At 42.8% G+C, this 15284-nt stretch overlaps 3 protein-coding genes across 3 annotated transcripts in view; 2 read left to right on the top strand and 1 right to left on the bottom strand.

The window, feature by feature from the left end:
• The window catches only part of LOC144667255 (uncharacterized), a 62309-nt gene that overhangs the window by 22484 nt on the left and 24541 nt on the right, over positions 1 to 15284 (top strand).
• Positions 294 to 4848, bottom strand: LOC144628332 (tRNA-dihydrouridine(16/17) synthase [NAD(P)(+)]-like). Its single transcript, XM_078486437.1, has 5 exons — positions 4619 to 4848; positions 3136 to 3405; positions 2434 to 2516; positions 1976 to 2079; positions 294 to 439 (listed from the first exon to the last, which is right to left on the bottom strand). The coding sequence occupies exons 1-5, from the start codon at positions 4832 to 4834 to the stop codon at positions 294 to 296; spliced, it is 819 nt and encodes a 272-aa protein (XP_078342563.1). The 5' UTR covers positions 4835 to 4848.
• LOC144667377 (uncharacterized) lies at positions 11776 to 15127 on the top strand. The gene has a single exon (XM_078528775.1). It carries the CDS (start codon positions 12165 to 12167, stop codon positions 14919 to 14921), a length of 2757 nt encoding a protein of 918 aa, XP_078384901.1. The 5' UTR covers positions 11776 to 12164; the 3' UTR covers positions 14922 to 15127.

Below are 15284 nucleotides of genomic sequence, written 5' to 3'. Positions count from 1 at the left end.
AACCCTCCAAGTTAAGACCTTTTTAGTCGCCATGGCGACTAAAATTTTGGAGCTGGCGACTAAATTGGAACCAAAGTCGCCAGCCTGGCGACTAAAATTGAGAAGAAGGTTTGAAAGGGCAACTTTAATTTAGCGACTAAAATTTTTCATTGGCGACCAAACCTGAGCAGTCGGTGGCCAAATGGCCACTAAGGAAAAAAAATAAACTTGGAGGGTTGTTACTTACACTTATTAAGGATAGGAGAAAATGTGTTTATGTTAAATTAGACAAAGATACACTGATTTTTCGCTTACTAATATCCACAAAATCCATTGAGATGTTGTTTGATGTTAGGAATAGGTGTTGAATGTAGTTTGCACAGCTCCAGATATTGATTGATGACATCTAATACTGGTGGCTGTTTCTTGCAGAATAGTGCTGGGTTGCCTTCTAAAGATTCTTAAAAAAAATTGAAAATGCACTTTAATCATACATGAGCCTATCTCAGCTACCAAAAGACTGAGATCTAGCAAACAACGTATTACAGTATACAAGTTATCATTTCCGTGGCAGATCTAAAGGAAGGGGCCCAGGTACCGTGGCCTGGGCCAACCACCTTATTTTTAGGGCAACCTAAGGGCTGAGAAAAAGTATTTTTGAGAGTGCACCCCTCCCTATTTCAGGGTTTGGATGATTGGGCCCCCCACTTAACTGAAGGTCTGGATCTGCCAATGACATGGAAAGTGTACCGGTATTTTCCATATCTTTCTTATACAATTAACAATATTACTATTAAATGTCAGCAGATAGGTGACTGGAATCAATTTGCTTTGATGTAACATGGCTTTAACCATTCAGAATCAATATTGTTATGTTCCAGAAAATATCCATACCTCCTTTAGGGCTGTCCCAAAAATGCTTGGCAACATTTGGGCAACTTTTTTCGAAGCCCATACGAACGTTTCTGAGTGTTTTGCAAACTTTTCAGAAGATTAACAAAATTTGCGGAAGATTTCCAAGGAAGTTCAGAAGATGCTTCAACTTTTGGATCATTCACTCATCAAGAAAAATGTCATCATTGGTATCTTAGGATTGCTCTTTCTGTATAAAATCCTTGTAATTCAAAAAAGTTTGGCCTTAAAATGTTATTTACCAGAAATTTCTTTTACAGTTAAGCTGCATGGAAATGCTTCTTCATAGGGAGATTAGCATATATTTGGAGACTTTTCTTGTTTTGGATTTTTTGGAGCAACTTTCAAACAACTTTTAAGATTTTGGAGCAACTTTCGAGCACCTTTTTAAAAAATTTCAAGCAACATTTTGGGAAATTTCGAGCATTTTTGGGACAGCCCTAACCTCCTTCATGGAGGGTTTTTTGGTTTAAACCCCACCCCGCCACTCCTGAAATTCTAGTTAAGCTTTGTAATTTCCTTTAGAAATATTGACTTTGAGACCCTCATCCCCTTGGAATTTCCAGTGACCTTCTGTGCAGTGGGTATGGATTTTCTGGAACAACATATGAGCCTCTCTATGAGTATTTCCAAAGAAATGTAAGACGCAAAGATCAACAAGGAAAAAATGAAGATCTCAAGATTGAAGCGAAGATCTGAAATTGACCGAGATTCACTCAGATATTTAACTGTCAAAACTCGTAAACACTACAGAAAATATCTGTAGTTTCTGAATTTTGGCATTTGACCACATTTCAGAAAAAAAAAAAAAAAACGAAGATAAAATGAAGGTCTGCTTAAAAAAAGAAGATTTGCCAAAAAAATTGCGATGGAAACGAATACCGGGGGTACCTATAAAGAGGCTCACATATTAAAGGTTTTAAATGTATGAAAATCCAAAATGTGAATTAAAATCATTCAGTAGTCTCTACACTTGTTTAAACTTTCAGGAAATGTAAGCTGTGTACTTGTATGAAGGTACCTTCCAGTATCGTTGACTAACAGAGTGACCAATATTGACCTTGGCATGCAGTCTAACCCTTACCTGAAACAGCCACACCATGAACTCCAGTGTATTCTATACATTTGTCAATTTCCCACAAAGTGGATGAACCAACATCAAGGATTAAAGGCAGGGAAACAGACTCTCTACAGGAAAGAGGTGAAAAAAAACAACAACAACAACACTGCAAATCTTTTCTGGGTAATGATTGGAGTTATCTCAAATCTACGGGGCGATAATGATATTGTGACAATGTACCAGCAATGATAGTTGCCTGTGAGCAGGCTTTCATGTTGGTGTTTCACACTGCTCTTTTGTTTGAGTTTCATGATGCACAGCAACAATCACAAATAAGGGAATGAAAAATAAAGAAACAATAGCCAATGTGAAAAATTTTCATTATCTATTGGCCCTACTCCTGACTTTCTGTTTACATACTAATTATTAAGGGGAATTTAACTGTTGTTTACCCTTAGGGTCGTACAGATTGTTACTCTTACCGGATGAACTTGACAGAGTCCCAGTCTTTCTTGGTAATAATGGAATTAATCTTCTCTGGTCTGGGTTTGTGGAGCAGCAGAAGCTTAACAAAAAATATTTACATTAGAGCTGGAGCAAGTATTGATAAACAATTATAACAGCACCAATAATTAGGATACATGTAGTCAACAACAAACACTTGGCTAGGTTTTCATCTGTCTTGGAGATTCCAAGACCCGAGGCTTACCCTATGTCTCAAATATTGGGGATTAATAAGTTAAGATATTTTGGGAGGACTCTCAAAATTGAAACATATTCTGGCAGAACTCCCATATCACAGTAATGGAGATGGTACCCAGCTATTGTCTTGAAGGCATGGATCAAATTTATCATAGGTGACATTTTTTGTTTGTTGCTGTCATTTTTTGCACCTTGCTAGGGAGCAGAGATGACGCAGTGGTGAGAGTGCTCACCTCCCAGCAATGGGGCCTAGGTTGGAATCCTGAACCCGGCGCCGTATATGGGTTGAGTTTGCTTTCAGTTCTAATCCTTGTTCTCCAATTTTCCTATCTCCACAAAACCCAACACTCCCAAATTCCAATTTGATCAGGAATACACAGCCCTACATGCTTTTAGCTTTACATGTAAACCCAGCCATGTCTAGAAAAAGGTAACTTATTTTATTTATTGTTGGATACTAGAGGAAATTTCGTACAGTGTACCTCACATCCAACTTCTTGGAGTGATTTTCCCTTCCTAATTGTTTCATCAACTGCTTGCTGATTAAAGGGAAGCTTGCAGACAATTGGTGTGTTACACTCTTGGTGAACTCTCTGAATGCAGTCAAGCCAAGTAGTCCAAGTGTCATGCTGATCCTCAGTTAGAAGTGCATTAGAACTGGAGTTGTTACAGTTTGTGATATCAACAGCATCGCAAAGGTCTTCTAATCTATTTACTGTCTCCACAAGACGATCAGGATCTTCTGAAGACAACTAAAAGACATATTATTTTAAATTTTAGAGGTGTTCAAGTCACAGTAGAATAAACTGTTTACAATTATGTAACCCTTTACTTTGTAGCTTTTATTGACCACAGCAGCCACACAAATAAGTAGAAGAGCCTACAGTAGGAACTTCAGTTTCTACAATTTTCGAATTCACTTTTTAACATTGTTTAGTTGGTTCTTTTTTGGTAAGAGAAGGGTTAGGCGTTTAAACCTCCAGCTAGAACATGCCACCTTAAACGTTATATTAACCCTCTTCCCCTCCCCCACTCTCACAGATGGCAGCTGGTTTGAGCCTGATGGGGATCCTTACTTGCACATTCACTACATTAATTACACTACTGAATACTGGGACAGGGGGAGGGAGGAACCTGGGAGTAAACGGGGCAGAAAGTCTGGAAGTTTGAAAAGTGTGCATGGAAAGTAGGATTCCCAGGATGGCTGGAACCATTGAAATACTAAATATACCCAGGGGGCGGGGCACTCCTCTTTATAGCCTATACGGGAATGTGTCGCTGGATAGGGTATGGTTTTTGACTCCTCCGGCCCTGAACAGGGTATATAATTTCAAGCTCCTCGGTCCTAGACACTAAGACAGGGCCTGAACCTGTCCCAGACAGGGTATGGCTGCAAGACTGTTGTCAAGTATTTACATTGTTTTCATTTTCACTTCAAAGAAAAGCATTATTTTATCTGCTGGGTTCGGTGTTCACATTTCGATGCATAAAACATCCCATACAGGATGCAAATATCACAATAAAGCATAAATGATTGTCGATGTTGTCCTTTGTCCTAAATAGGGTCTTAAAATAGGAGGTATTTTCCTACACAGGGTAGGTATTTTAAGTTTTTATTGTCCTTAACAGGGTCAGCAGCACCCCTATACCTAAATGCAGGTCGAGTACCCTCCCCCACGGCCCAGGTAAATATGGGACAGAATTTCAAAACATTGCATGATACATTTTATATTTTCTTAGCTAATTTGAGGGGTGCAAGCCATCGAGGTAGGGGCGGAAATCAGAGGTAAAAAGCATGGAAAGCGAAAAGTTCAGACTCCCCTGTCTCCGCCACTCCAACACCCCCTCCCCCCTCCCCCTCACTCACCACACCACCACCACCACCTTCGTACACTCACAATGCCGCTGTGTTTTCCCCCGATCTCTAAGATAAAAACAGCCATTAAACTAAACCTCATTACAAACCTGAACAATCAAAGGCCGATCCTCTTGCCTAGTCGTAGAAATACCGAACAAATCGTCTGCTGCATCTCGAGTAGGGTTATCAAACGTTTTCACCACATTCGTGAAGCACAAATGAACACCCAGCTTTCTGACAAGGAGCCTCCAGGAAAGATCTTGTAAATTCGCAAATGGTGACGCGATATAACGACAATTTGAAAGAAACTTCAATGATGACATATTCACGAAGAAGAAAGAAAAATATCCTTGATCGCATTTTGCGCCCCGGTGGCCGCCATTTTGGTTTCCTTTTTCTTGCCCAGTTTTCCTTATTTCACACACATCTTAGAGATCTGGGAAAGAATCTCCCCATGACCGGAAACACACAAGTTGCCAGCCGGCCATCTTTGTTATGGGTTAGAGGTTTGTCTGCGATGCCGGCGTTACGTATTTATAGGTCACTCTGTGGATTAGATAACTTCCCTTGACAGATATGAAGTTCACAGAGCATCTTGGTGCTCATTTGACACCCGAATGGCGCAGCCAGTACATACGATATGAGGTAAAAACCATGTGAACACGATATATGGAATCTGTATTGAGCGAGCTCAATCATGGTCTTGCAAAATAAGATTAAGTTTAATTCGCCACTTCTTGGTCTCTATAACTTGGTGATGACCATAGCTGTGTTTGGAATTGTTTATTTAATTCGATAATTTAGCAGTCTATCAAGAACAAATTGTATTATGCATGGACGATGAAAGAACGAGAGCGCAACAAACAAAGCAGAACAAAAGCACAATGCTCATAATGATAGGCGTTTGTTTGTTTCTTCCAGCTTTTTTAATAAGATAAGCTTAAGTATCTATCACGCAATCCTTTGATTTAATGATCCATCAGTAACTTGCTGAAAAAAAAACATGGAAAGTAAACACAGTGTATTTACGGGTAATAATTTTGTTGTAATATTGGCCCATCTAAACTATAAATAGAGCTAAATATTACATACAGTATAAAATTAACAGAGCTATCTGCTAGTACATGTGCCAAAATATTAAGTTAAAACAAAAGATATTCACGGATTTATAAAAGGGAAATGTACAGTCTTGATGTAATTTTTGAAAAAACTAATCTACTTATATTTTGTCAATAATCCCCTTCTGATGGAATCAGTGGTTATTTTGCATGGCAGGAAGGGTGGAAAGAAGCAAGGATACCAATTTAGGCAATTGAGAAAAGCAGCCTTAAAAGTTTAGGACTTCAACAGGATCCCATTCTGTTGTCTGGTAAATCAGTGTATATGGGAAGCACTTGCATGCAACAGAGAGCCAAAGGGGGTGGAGCACTTTTCAAAATGAAAAGAGACAGTGTGGTATGAATAAAGAAGCAGTGACGGCGGAGCCGGGGGGGCTGGGGGGGCTTTAGCCCCCCCCCCCCACTTTTTCCGAAAAAAAAATAAACTTTTTAAGAGAAGAGTCTCTTAAGCCCCCCCCCACTTAAAGTCACTAGTCAGCCCCCCCCCCCCCCCACCTGGAAAACTGCTCCGCCGTCCCTGAGAAGTGAGTTATTCTTGGAGGGCCAGGTCTGTATGAGATCGATGACCTGACAGATGTCAAAAGATTTCCTACCAGAAGCAGAAACTGCCCAGTTCATTTTTTAGTCCCAGTCCCATGTTGTGTGCAATCAGCCAGACAACCCATTCTTGTCCCTACAGCTACTTGTCCCTCTTAGCCCGCAGAGCCTGGGGCACGAGAAACAAGTGGCTCTGGGGACACATGATTTGATTGGCTAGATTTTTAGCAAAGAGAATTTAAATCTAGCCAATCAAATCAACCATAGTAAAATCTCATACAACAAAGGGATTTTAAAATGGTTGATTTGATTTGCTTTAATTAAATTTCCTTTGTTGAAGATCTCGCCAATCAAACCAAGTATCCCCAAAGCCACTTGTTTCTTGTGCCCCATGCCCTGCCAGCTAAGAGGGGCAAGCCACATTGGGGACGAGAATGCCAGACAACCTCATTCCCAGGGCTTTCCTCTCAAAATTGTGTGATTCCAGAGACGATGGAGACAATGAAGTTGGCAGATTGTCACAATTATTATTATGATTAATGCTCCCCTTTGTTAAACCCTCCCAGTTATACTTATTTATAGCCCACTGATGTGTTTTAACCTTTTTCAAATTACTAATATCCTTCTGTCGCGATCAGGACATTGTAGCTGATAAGGTTACTGTGCAGTACATGTATATATATGCAATAAATAGTTGAATAATGTTTCTTTTTTTGTTATTGCAAACACAAGCAACTTAAAGAAGTGATTTATGATGGACTGGAAAAGATGCCTAGGAAGGATGGTAAGATTTGATGTTAAATGTTCTGATATTGTTTTCTTGTAACTACTGATAATATTTAACAATTATCCTGCGAAATCACGCGGAATATCGCCTGATACTTAGCCTTAGCCTACGGCCTCGTCGGCTAAAATCAGACGATATTCCGCAAGATTGAGCAGGATAATATTGTTTTATTATTCAACAAATTGTCAACGAAACACATTTTGGAGAAAGAAAAACTGTAATTATTTCGAACGAATCTTCGCAACCTACGTATATCGCAAGATATCTGTTATGTACGGATGACAGATATCGTTAACATTTTGACCATATATGGGCAGCGCAAGCATGTGTTGAATAATAATATGAAACATCCAACAAAATTAACATCAGCTGGAGAAGCCATTTTGTATACATTTATTGTAAATGGAGATAAGGTCACTTGTGTATGAACATCAACTACACTCGGGAGTCTTTTAAAGGAAGGTCAACTTTCAACTGAGATGCTGGCTTGAACATTGGTCAGATTATTGTGTTTAACAGTAGATCTACATAGTATTACATCAATAGAATTTACCTGATACATCATTTACCATTCATTTGCAGAAAATCCTGACTCCATTGTACAGAGTTATTTTTCCAAGTTTGAGGAGCAGTGGTTTAGTTTTTGCAATGAGGAACTAGAAAAAATTAATATGTTCTTTGCAGGTAAACTTACTTTGTAGACGCGTAATAAGCTATTTGAAGCGGAATATAAAATGAAAGATAATAGTAATACTAAATAAATGTTATCATTAAACAAAAAAATGATACTTTAGAGTTAAACTTTAAAATTTATGCATTCAAATTTAAATAATTCTTTTGATGGATTAAATTTGATTGAAATTGGCTTGGCTATTTCATTTCATCCCTTTTCCCAGAAAAAATTGCTGAAGCTGGTCGCAAGTTCACAGCTCTCAAAAATGAACTCCATGTTGCTGGCTCCCTTAAGGTAGGGCCCAGTCTCAGCACTCTGGCTTCATCAAGGAAAGTGACGCTAGCTCCTGAACCAAGCAACAAGGTCAAGGTCAAAGCAAAGAAGACAGTCAACCAGCTGAAATTTGCATTTGGAGAGTTTTATCTTAGCTTGATTCTTCTACAGAATTATCAGGTGCGCTCATGTTTGTTAACTAATAAAATGTTGCTAAGTCTATACCAGTCCACGAGGTTGGATCTAGTAATTGCTTATCACTGCCAGCCCTGAAAGTCCAGCTTCTTTAGTTACAAAGTGACTTGAGGTCCCAAGGGGTGGGGAGAAGGCAAGCCAACCCAGTTACCAAGATAAACCCCTATAGTTTAAAAGAGAGAAATCTTGGCTCAAGCTTTATTAGACCCCTGAGGGACATCAGTCTAAAACAGACAGACAAATAAGAGGAGTCTTACAAATGTGCGAGACAGCGAGGCATGCAAGGCGTGTGAGGCGAGGTAGTGAGGCATGTGAGGCAGAGCAGCAAGGCATGCGAGGCAGAAATCCCTACTCTAAATAAAAAAGCTGACTGCAAGCTACCTAAGCTAACTGTGGGCTTAGAGGAATGCTATTTGCACTAACCGGAGTGCCATTTAGGCCAACCAAAGTGCTATTTAGGCTAACCGCGATGACCTAATAACTAAAGAGCCAGTACTAACAAAGATACCATGCTGGGTAAAAACATTTGGTATTCCATCCTGATTGCCTGAAGACGTACCAAAATCTGTAATTTACACCCTTGAAAAGACAACAAGCAACTCCCCTGGAGTACTGCTACTTCCGCTGAATAGGACGTCGTTAAAATTGCATGCATCTAGTTTTAATTAGTGTTTTTTTTATCTTTCAGCAACTTAATTTTACTGGATTTAGGAAAATTCTCAAAAAACATGATAAGGTACATTGCAAAATTAATTACATTTTAATTATAATTACTAGCAGTCAATAAGAATTTACCGTAATAATAAACAATTTTATGTAAATTGTATGTGAAACTTGTCTGATAATTTAAGAAAATGTAATCATTTTGAAACAAGTCTATTTTTTGTATGGATCACTTTATGTTTGGTAACCCTGTTTAAATCAGCCATTATTGCTGATTACATTTTGTTATTTGTTTGTTCAACAGGTTTTTGAAACCCCTAATGGTGCTCAGTACAGACAAGAAAAAGTGGAAGTGGCAGATTTCTTTGTTAACAAGCGTGTAGATGAGCTTATTCTAGAGACTGAGGTGTGTGAGAGACTCGATCATTTTGTTTAAAGGGGCTATGTCACGCAATTTTAGGCAATTGTGGCACTGACCAACTGGTCATAGAATTTACTGAAATATCACAATAATGGCTTAAAACTGTAGAAGAACTCAAAAGAAACACAGAAAGGCCAAAAAGGGGCATGGATGGGCAAAATTCGCGAAGATTAAAACGGATTGCATTCGGGTAAACTTGAAAAACGTTGGCCCAACTTTTTTCAAGTTTATCTTAATTTGTCTGAAAGTGTCATTTACAATGCTAGAAAATCATCCTTGTTTGTTATGTGGCCGTGAGTTTGCCAATATAAGAGACTTTTGCTCTGCCATTTTGAAGTTAAGACCTCTTAAATAACAAAAATAGTAAAATACGGTGACATAGCCCCTTTAAGTCATTATTTTCTAGACAGCTTAGTGCAACCTGGCATACCGTATACATGCACGGAATCACAGGTTTGGGTTTCGAACTTTCCCAAATTATTTTGCATTTTTGAAAATGAAAAAGAAAAAATATTAAAGACAAATATAATTACAACAGGGTACCACTCTTAGACAATGAGCATCAAAAAAAGTAAAGAATATATTTTCAAAGCATATGGTTAAATCTGTCCTCGTCTTAGAAATAGTATTAAAATGTTCAACGCCAGCAGGCAGTGCCTGCGGCATTAGTAGTGTAGTATGCGCGCGCATGTTTTCGCGCCACATGTTCTGTATGTGTAATATGTCAGCCATCTTGGTTGCATTAAAAACTGCTGTTGAAGTTCTTTCGTTGTGACGTGCGTTCTTGTCTCTTAAACATTGGCGTGGTGGCAGCGACGATTAATCCACGTCCTCAAGAGCCTGAGTGTCGTCTCGCTGGTCCAAGCAACAACGAGTCTACCTATCCTATGGTCGAGTGAACTCTGAACAGCCGTCTCATCGTAAGGAAAGTATAACTTCACTGTTCCTTACTGTTACTGTGTTAAACATGCATTCAAATAGAGCCCCGAAACAGTGGTCCCTAACAAAGAATGAAAGTATCACATCATTTGAAGCCTGGCGCCAGAATCTTCAGTATTCCCTGTCTTTAGACGCTAATTTCGCCCCGTTTTTAGCAGACAATTTTACATGGCAGAAAAAGTCGTCCACTGCCCCCAATAGAGGGCTCACTACCGATGGGGAAGACGTCCCATCAACTCGCCGACGTACCGCCGCACAGAAGAACGTACACCTTGAACTCATGTTAGGTCAGATAGCAAATTTTTGCCCCGTTATTTCACGCAATACCATTGTGAAGAATACCACTTCAGTCAAGTCCATTTGGCAAGCAATAAGGTCCCACTTTGGCTTTCAGTCCACGGGTGCTCATTTTCTAGATTTCTCTAACATTAAACTCGAAGTTGATGAACGCCCTGAAGACTTGTTTCAACGGTTAATGTCCTTCACTGAAGATAATTTGCTTGTTGCAAATGGCAACATAACCCACCATGGGGAAGTCATTACTGTTGATGAGGAACTGTCACCCACACTTGAGAATTTCGTGGTTTTAACCTGGCTAAGACTCATTCATAACGATCTACCTGCCCTTGTCAAGCAGCGCTACGGAACTGAGTTAAGATCAAGAACACTTGCTTCCTTAAAACCTGAAATCTCGCAGGCGCTAGACTCTCTTCTCGATGAGATTCGCTCCAACGCCGACACCAAAGTTCTCCGAACCACTGCTTCACGGTTCAAGCAGCCACCTCCTCGCCCCTCCGTTAAGTCTTCTGCACAACCATGGCCTCCGAGGCGACCGAGGTCCTGTCCTTTATGTAAACAAGCTGGTCGCAACGACCAGCACTTCTTAAGTGCATGCTCATATTTACCTCCGGAGGACCGTACTTACCTTTCTCGTTCTCGCCTTACCTCTACCCTTGACGACGAGGAACCTGACTACTCAGACTATGTGCCCTCAGCCTTCCCCGACGAGGACGACCCCCCTCCACACACTACAGCTCGTACAGTTTCACGCCGTGTCAGCACTAAACAGTCACCCCACTTTAAGGCTTTTTACAAACAGCATCCACTCCGACTGACCCTAGACACAGGTGCAGAGACTAGTATGATCAAGTCATCCGTGGCCCGTTCAATTGGTGCAACCATTGTAAAGTCTTCCCAGCAAGCTTTACAAGCCGACGGCATGACTCCCTTAGCTGTAGCTGGGGAAACTCACCTCATCTTATCCCGAGCAGACAAACAACTCGGTCTTGACGCCCTCGTTGTTGACGACTTAGACGTAGACGTCCTGGCTGGCACACCCTTCCTTATTGCTAACGACATCACCGTCCGTCCCGCTTTGTGCCAAGTACGTATTCAGGACTCTGAGGTCATACATTATGACCTTGATAGTGATTCAACTGGCTCTCATGCTGTGCGACGTGCACAAAGTTACGTCCTACGCGCTTCCTCCTCCGCAACCGTTGTTTGGCCTGGTGAATACTTGGAACTGGACATCCCTTCCGACCTAGGTGACGATTGCGTACTAGCACTTCAACCGCGCACAGACACCCCAATATCGAAACACACCAAACCCACCTGCATTTGGCCTGAACCTCAAGTTGTAGAAGCTGTCTCGTCTTCCGTGTCCTTAGACCCCGACAAATTGCTGCCAGATGAAACCCGTCTCAAGTTTCAACAGCTGCTGCAGTCATACGACAGAGTCTTCAACCCCGACATAGCCGGTTACAATGGTGCTGCTGGTCCCATCCAAGCAACTGTGAATATAGGCCCCGTACAGCCTCCACAACGGAAAGGCCGCGTACCTCAGTACTCTCGCAACCAACTGGTAGAACTCCAAGCTAAGTTTGACGAGCTGGAACAGGCCCAGGTCTTCCGTCGCCCCGAGGATCTGGGCATAACCGTTGAGTATCTTAATCCTTCATTTCTTTTAAAAAAGCCTTCAGGTGGTCACCGACTCGTGACCGCATTTGCCGACGTAGCACGCTACAGTAAACCGCAGCCATCTCTAATGCCAGACGTCGACACAACCCTGCGCACTATCACACCATGGCGCTACATGATCCAAACTGATCTCACCCGAGCATTCTACCAGATACCTCTCTCCCAGTCTTCTCTAAAGTACTGTGGTGTAGCCACCCCCTTCCGTGGAATCCGTGTATACACAAGATCAGCAATGGGGATGCCTGGCTCCGAGACCGCACTCGAGGAAATGATGTGTCGTGTTCTGGGTGACTTAATTCAAGAAGGCTGCGTGGCTAAACTCGCAGACGACCTGTACTGTGGCGGCGATACACCCGAAACCCTCTTGACCAACTGGAGACGAGTACTGGAGGCGCTTGATCGTTGTAACCTCCGTTTGTCCCCTACGAAGACTGTCATCTGTCCAAAGTCTACCACCATCCTTGGCTGGATCTGGTCTCAAGGCCGTCTATCAGCCAGCCCTCATCGTATTGCCGTCTTGCAATCATGCCCTCCTCCCCAAAGTGTGAAAGGCCTACGTTCCTTCATTGGAGCCTATAAAGTCCTCAGTCGCGTACTCCCAAACTGCTCGGACATAGTGGACCCCCTCGAGAGCACCCTCACGGGCCTCCAGTCTAACGACAAGCTGCTTTGGGATGAGAACCTCACCTTCAGGTTCAAGCGTGCCCAGGAGTATCTGTCCAAACACAAATCCATAGTCCTACCACGTCCTTCTGACACTCTTTGGATAGTCACCGATGGCTCAGTCACCAAGAGAGGCCTTGGTGCTACATTGTATGTTACCCGTGAAAGTCATCTTTCCCTTGCTGGCTTCTACAGCGCCAAGTTGCGGAAACACCAAGTCACCTGGCTCCCCTGCGAGGTCGAAGCATTATCTATTGCTGCTGCTGTCAAACACTTCGCTCCATTCATCATTCAGTCGCAACAGCCTACGACTGTATTAACTGACAGCAAACCGTGCGTTCAAGCAATTGAAAAGTTATGTCGCGGTGAATTCTCGGCCAGCCCCCGAGTAACTTCCTTCCTCACGACTGTAAGCCGTTACCAAGTCAGTCTTCAACATTTGGCTGGTAAGGCCAACCTTCCGTCTGACTTCACCAGTCGCAATGCCCCCGACTGCAGTGAGCCTAAATGCCAAATTTGCACCTTCGTCCACGAAATGGAAGACTCAGTCGTGCGTAGCGTTTCGATTCAGGACATTCTCGACAAGAAGTCCAACCTCCCGTTCACCACAAGGTCAGCATGGCTACAGATCCAGAACGACTGCCCCGACCTCCGAAGGGTGCATGCCCACCTCAAACAAGGCACTCGCCCGTCAAAGAAGATCACCAATATTCGCGACGTTAAGCGGTATCTCAGCTGCACCTCCATTGCTCGTGACGGAGTCCTCGTAGTCAAACACTCCAAGCCATTCGTTCCTGTTTCCGAAGCAATTGTTGTGCCCCGTTCTGTACTGGATGGTCTTCTAACTGCCCTCCACATCAAACTAAACCATCCTTCCCGCCATCAGCTCCAAATGGTGTTCCAACGACAGTTCTTTGCCCTCGACATGAGCGACGCCATTTCCTGCGTTACATCTGCCTGCCACACGTGCGCTTCACTCCAGTCGTTTCCGAGCACCTTGGTATCCCAATCCTCTGATGACCCTCCCGAAGTGATAGGAATCTCCTTTGCCACTGACGTAATCAAGCGCCACCGTCAGTTCATCCTTGTTCTTAGAGAATGCTCCACGTCACTTACTGCATCTTGCTTGATACCGGACGAAAAGCATGACACTCTACGCGATGCCCTCACAAAACTAATCGTCGGTTTACACCCTCTTGATGGTCCTAGAGCTGTTATACGTGTTGATCCTGCTCCTGGTTTTTCATCCCTGAGCAACAACGACTCGCTCGAACATTTAAACGTCTCAATCGATGTCGGCCGTATTAAGAATAAGAACCACAACCCTGTCGCCGAGAAGGCAGTCCGCGAACTTGAAGAAGAGCTCCTCCGACAAGAACCAGGTGGAGGACCAGTAGGCGAAGTTGGCCTCGCTCTGGCTACCGCACGTCTTAACTCCCGCCTTCGTTTCTCGGGTCTTTCTTCTCTCGAGTTGTGGACCCAACGCAACCAATTCACCCATGAGCAGTTGCCGTTGTCTGATTACCAACTCATACTCGATAGGCACAAACATCGCTCTACTAACCACGCCTATAGCGAGAAGTCCAAGAACCCCCGCGGTCTTGTCGCAAACACGCCACCTCTACAAGTTGGAGATATTGTCTACCTCTTCTCTGATAAGGACAAGTCACGCGCTCGTGATCGCTATGTCGTTGTCTCCATCGACACCCCTTGGTGTTTTGTAAAGAAGTTTCGTGGCTCACAACTCAGAGCCACTTCTTACAAAGTCAAGCTGTCCGAGTGCTATTCCGTTCCCTCTTCCATCATTGTGCCCAGCCTCCCAGGTCCTTCAGCCCCCCCAGACATGGACGTCGAGCCTCCAGTAACTCCTGCGGTGTCCCCAGCCCCGGTACATCCTGTGTTACCTCCCCCTGCACCTCCAGAACTCATCACCATTCCGTCTGACGAGGAACAAGTCCCGTCCTTCACCAGTGATGACACACCACTTGATACCATCAGTCGCTCACCTTCCCCAGTCGCTGTACAAGACGAGTCAAGCACAAATGTTGCAGTCACAGATCAACCATTGTTGTCTCCTCCCAACTTTCCTGATCACCCAGCTTCAAGACCTCAAAGGCAGCGCAGACCTCCTTCACACTTGCAGGACTATGTTAGATTTTAACCTGCGTGTGGTACCTTTAGATCCACAGTTTAGTTTTAGGTTTACACTTTCACAAGGTACTACTAGAGACTGAGACATTTGGTTAGTCTGTCTTAATTGACATGCAGTTTTCTTCGTTTAAGTTCATATTTTTATTGCCCATGTATTTCAAGCCTGTGTACAACTACAGTTTGTCAGTTCGCTACCATTTAAAGGTGAGAAGAGGTTGCGCCAGCAGGCAGTGCCTGCGGCATTAGTAGTGTAGTATGCGCGCGCATGTTTTCGCGCCACATGTTCTGTATGTGTAATATGTCAGCCATCTTGGTTGCATTAAAAACTGCTGTTGAAGTTCTTTCGTTGTGACGTGCGTTCTTGTCTCTTAAA

Source organism: Oculina patagonica, chromosome 1, assembly GCF_052425735.1.
Source record: "Oculina patagonica isolate OP01 chromosome 1, crgOcupat, whole genome shotgun sequence".
Classification (NCBI taxonomy): Eukaryota; Metazoa; Cnidaria; class Anthozoa; order Scleractinia; family Oculinidae; genus Oculina; species Oculina patagonica.
The sequence above is the reverse complement of the archived record's forward strand: the minus strand, read 5'-3'. Positions and strand labels throughout refer to the sequence as shown.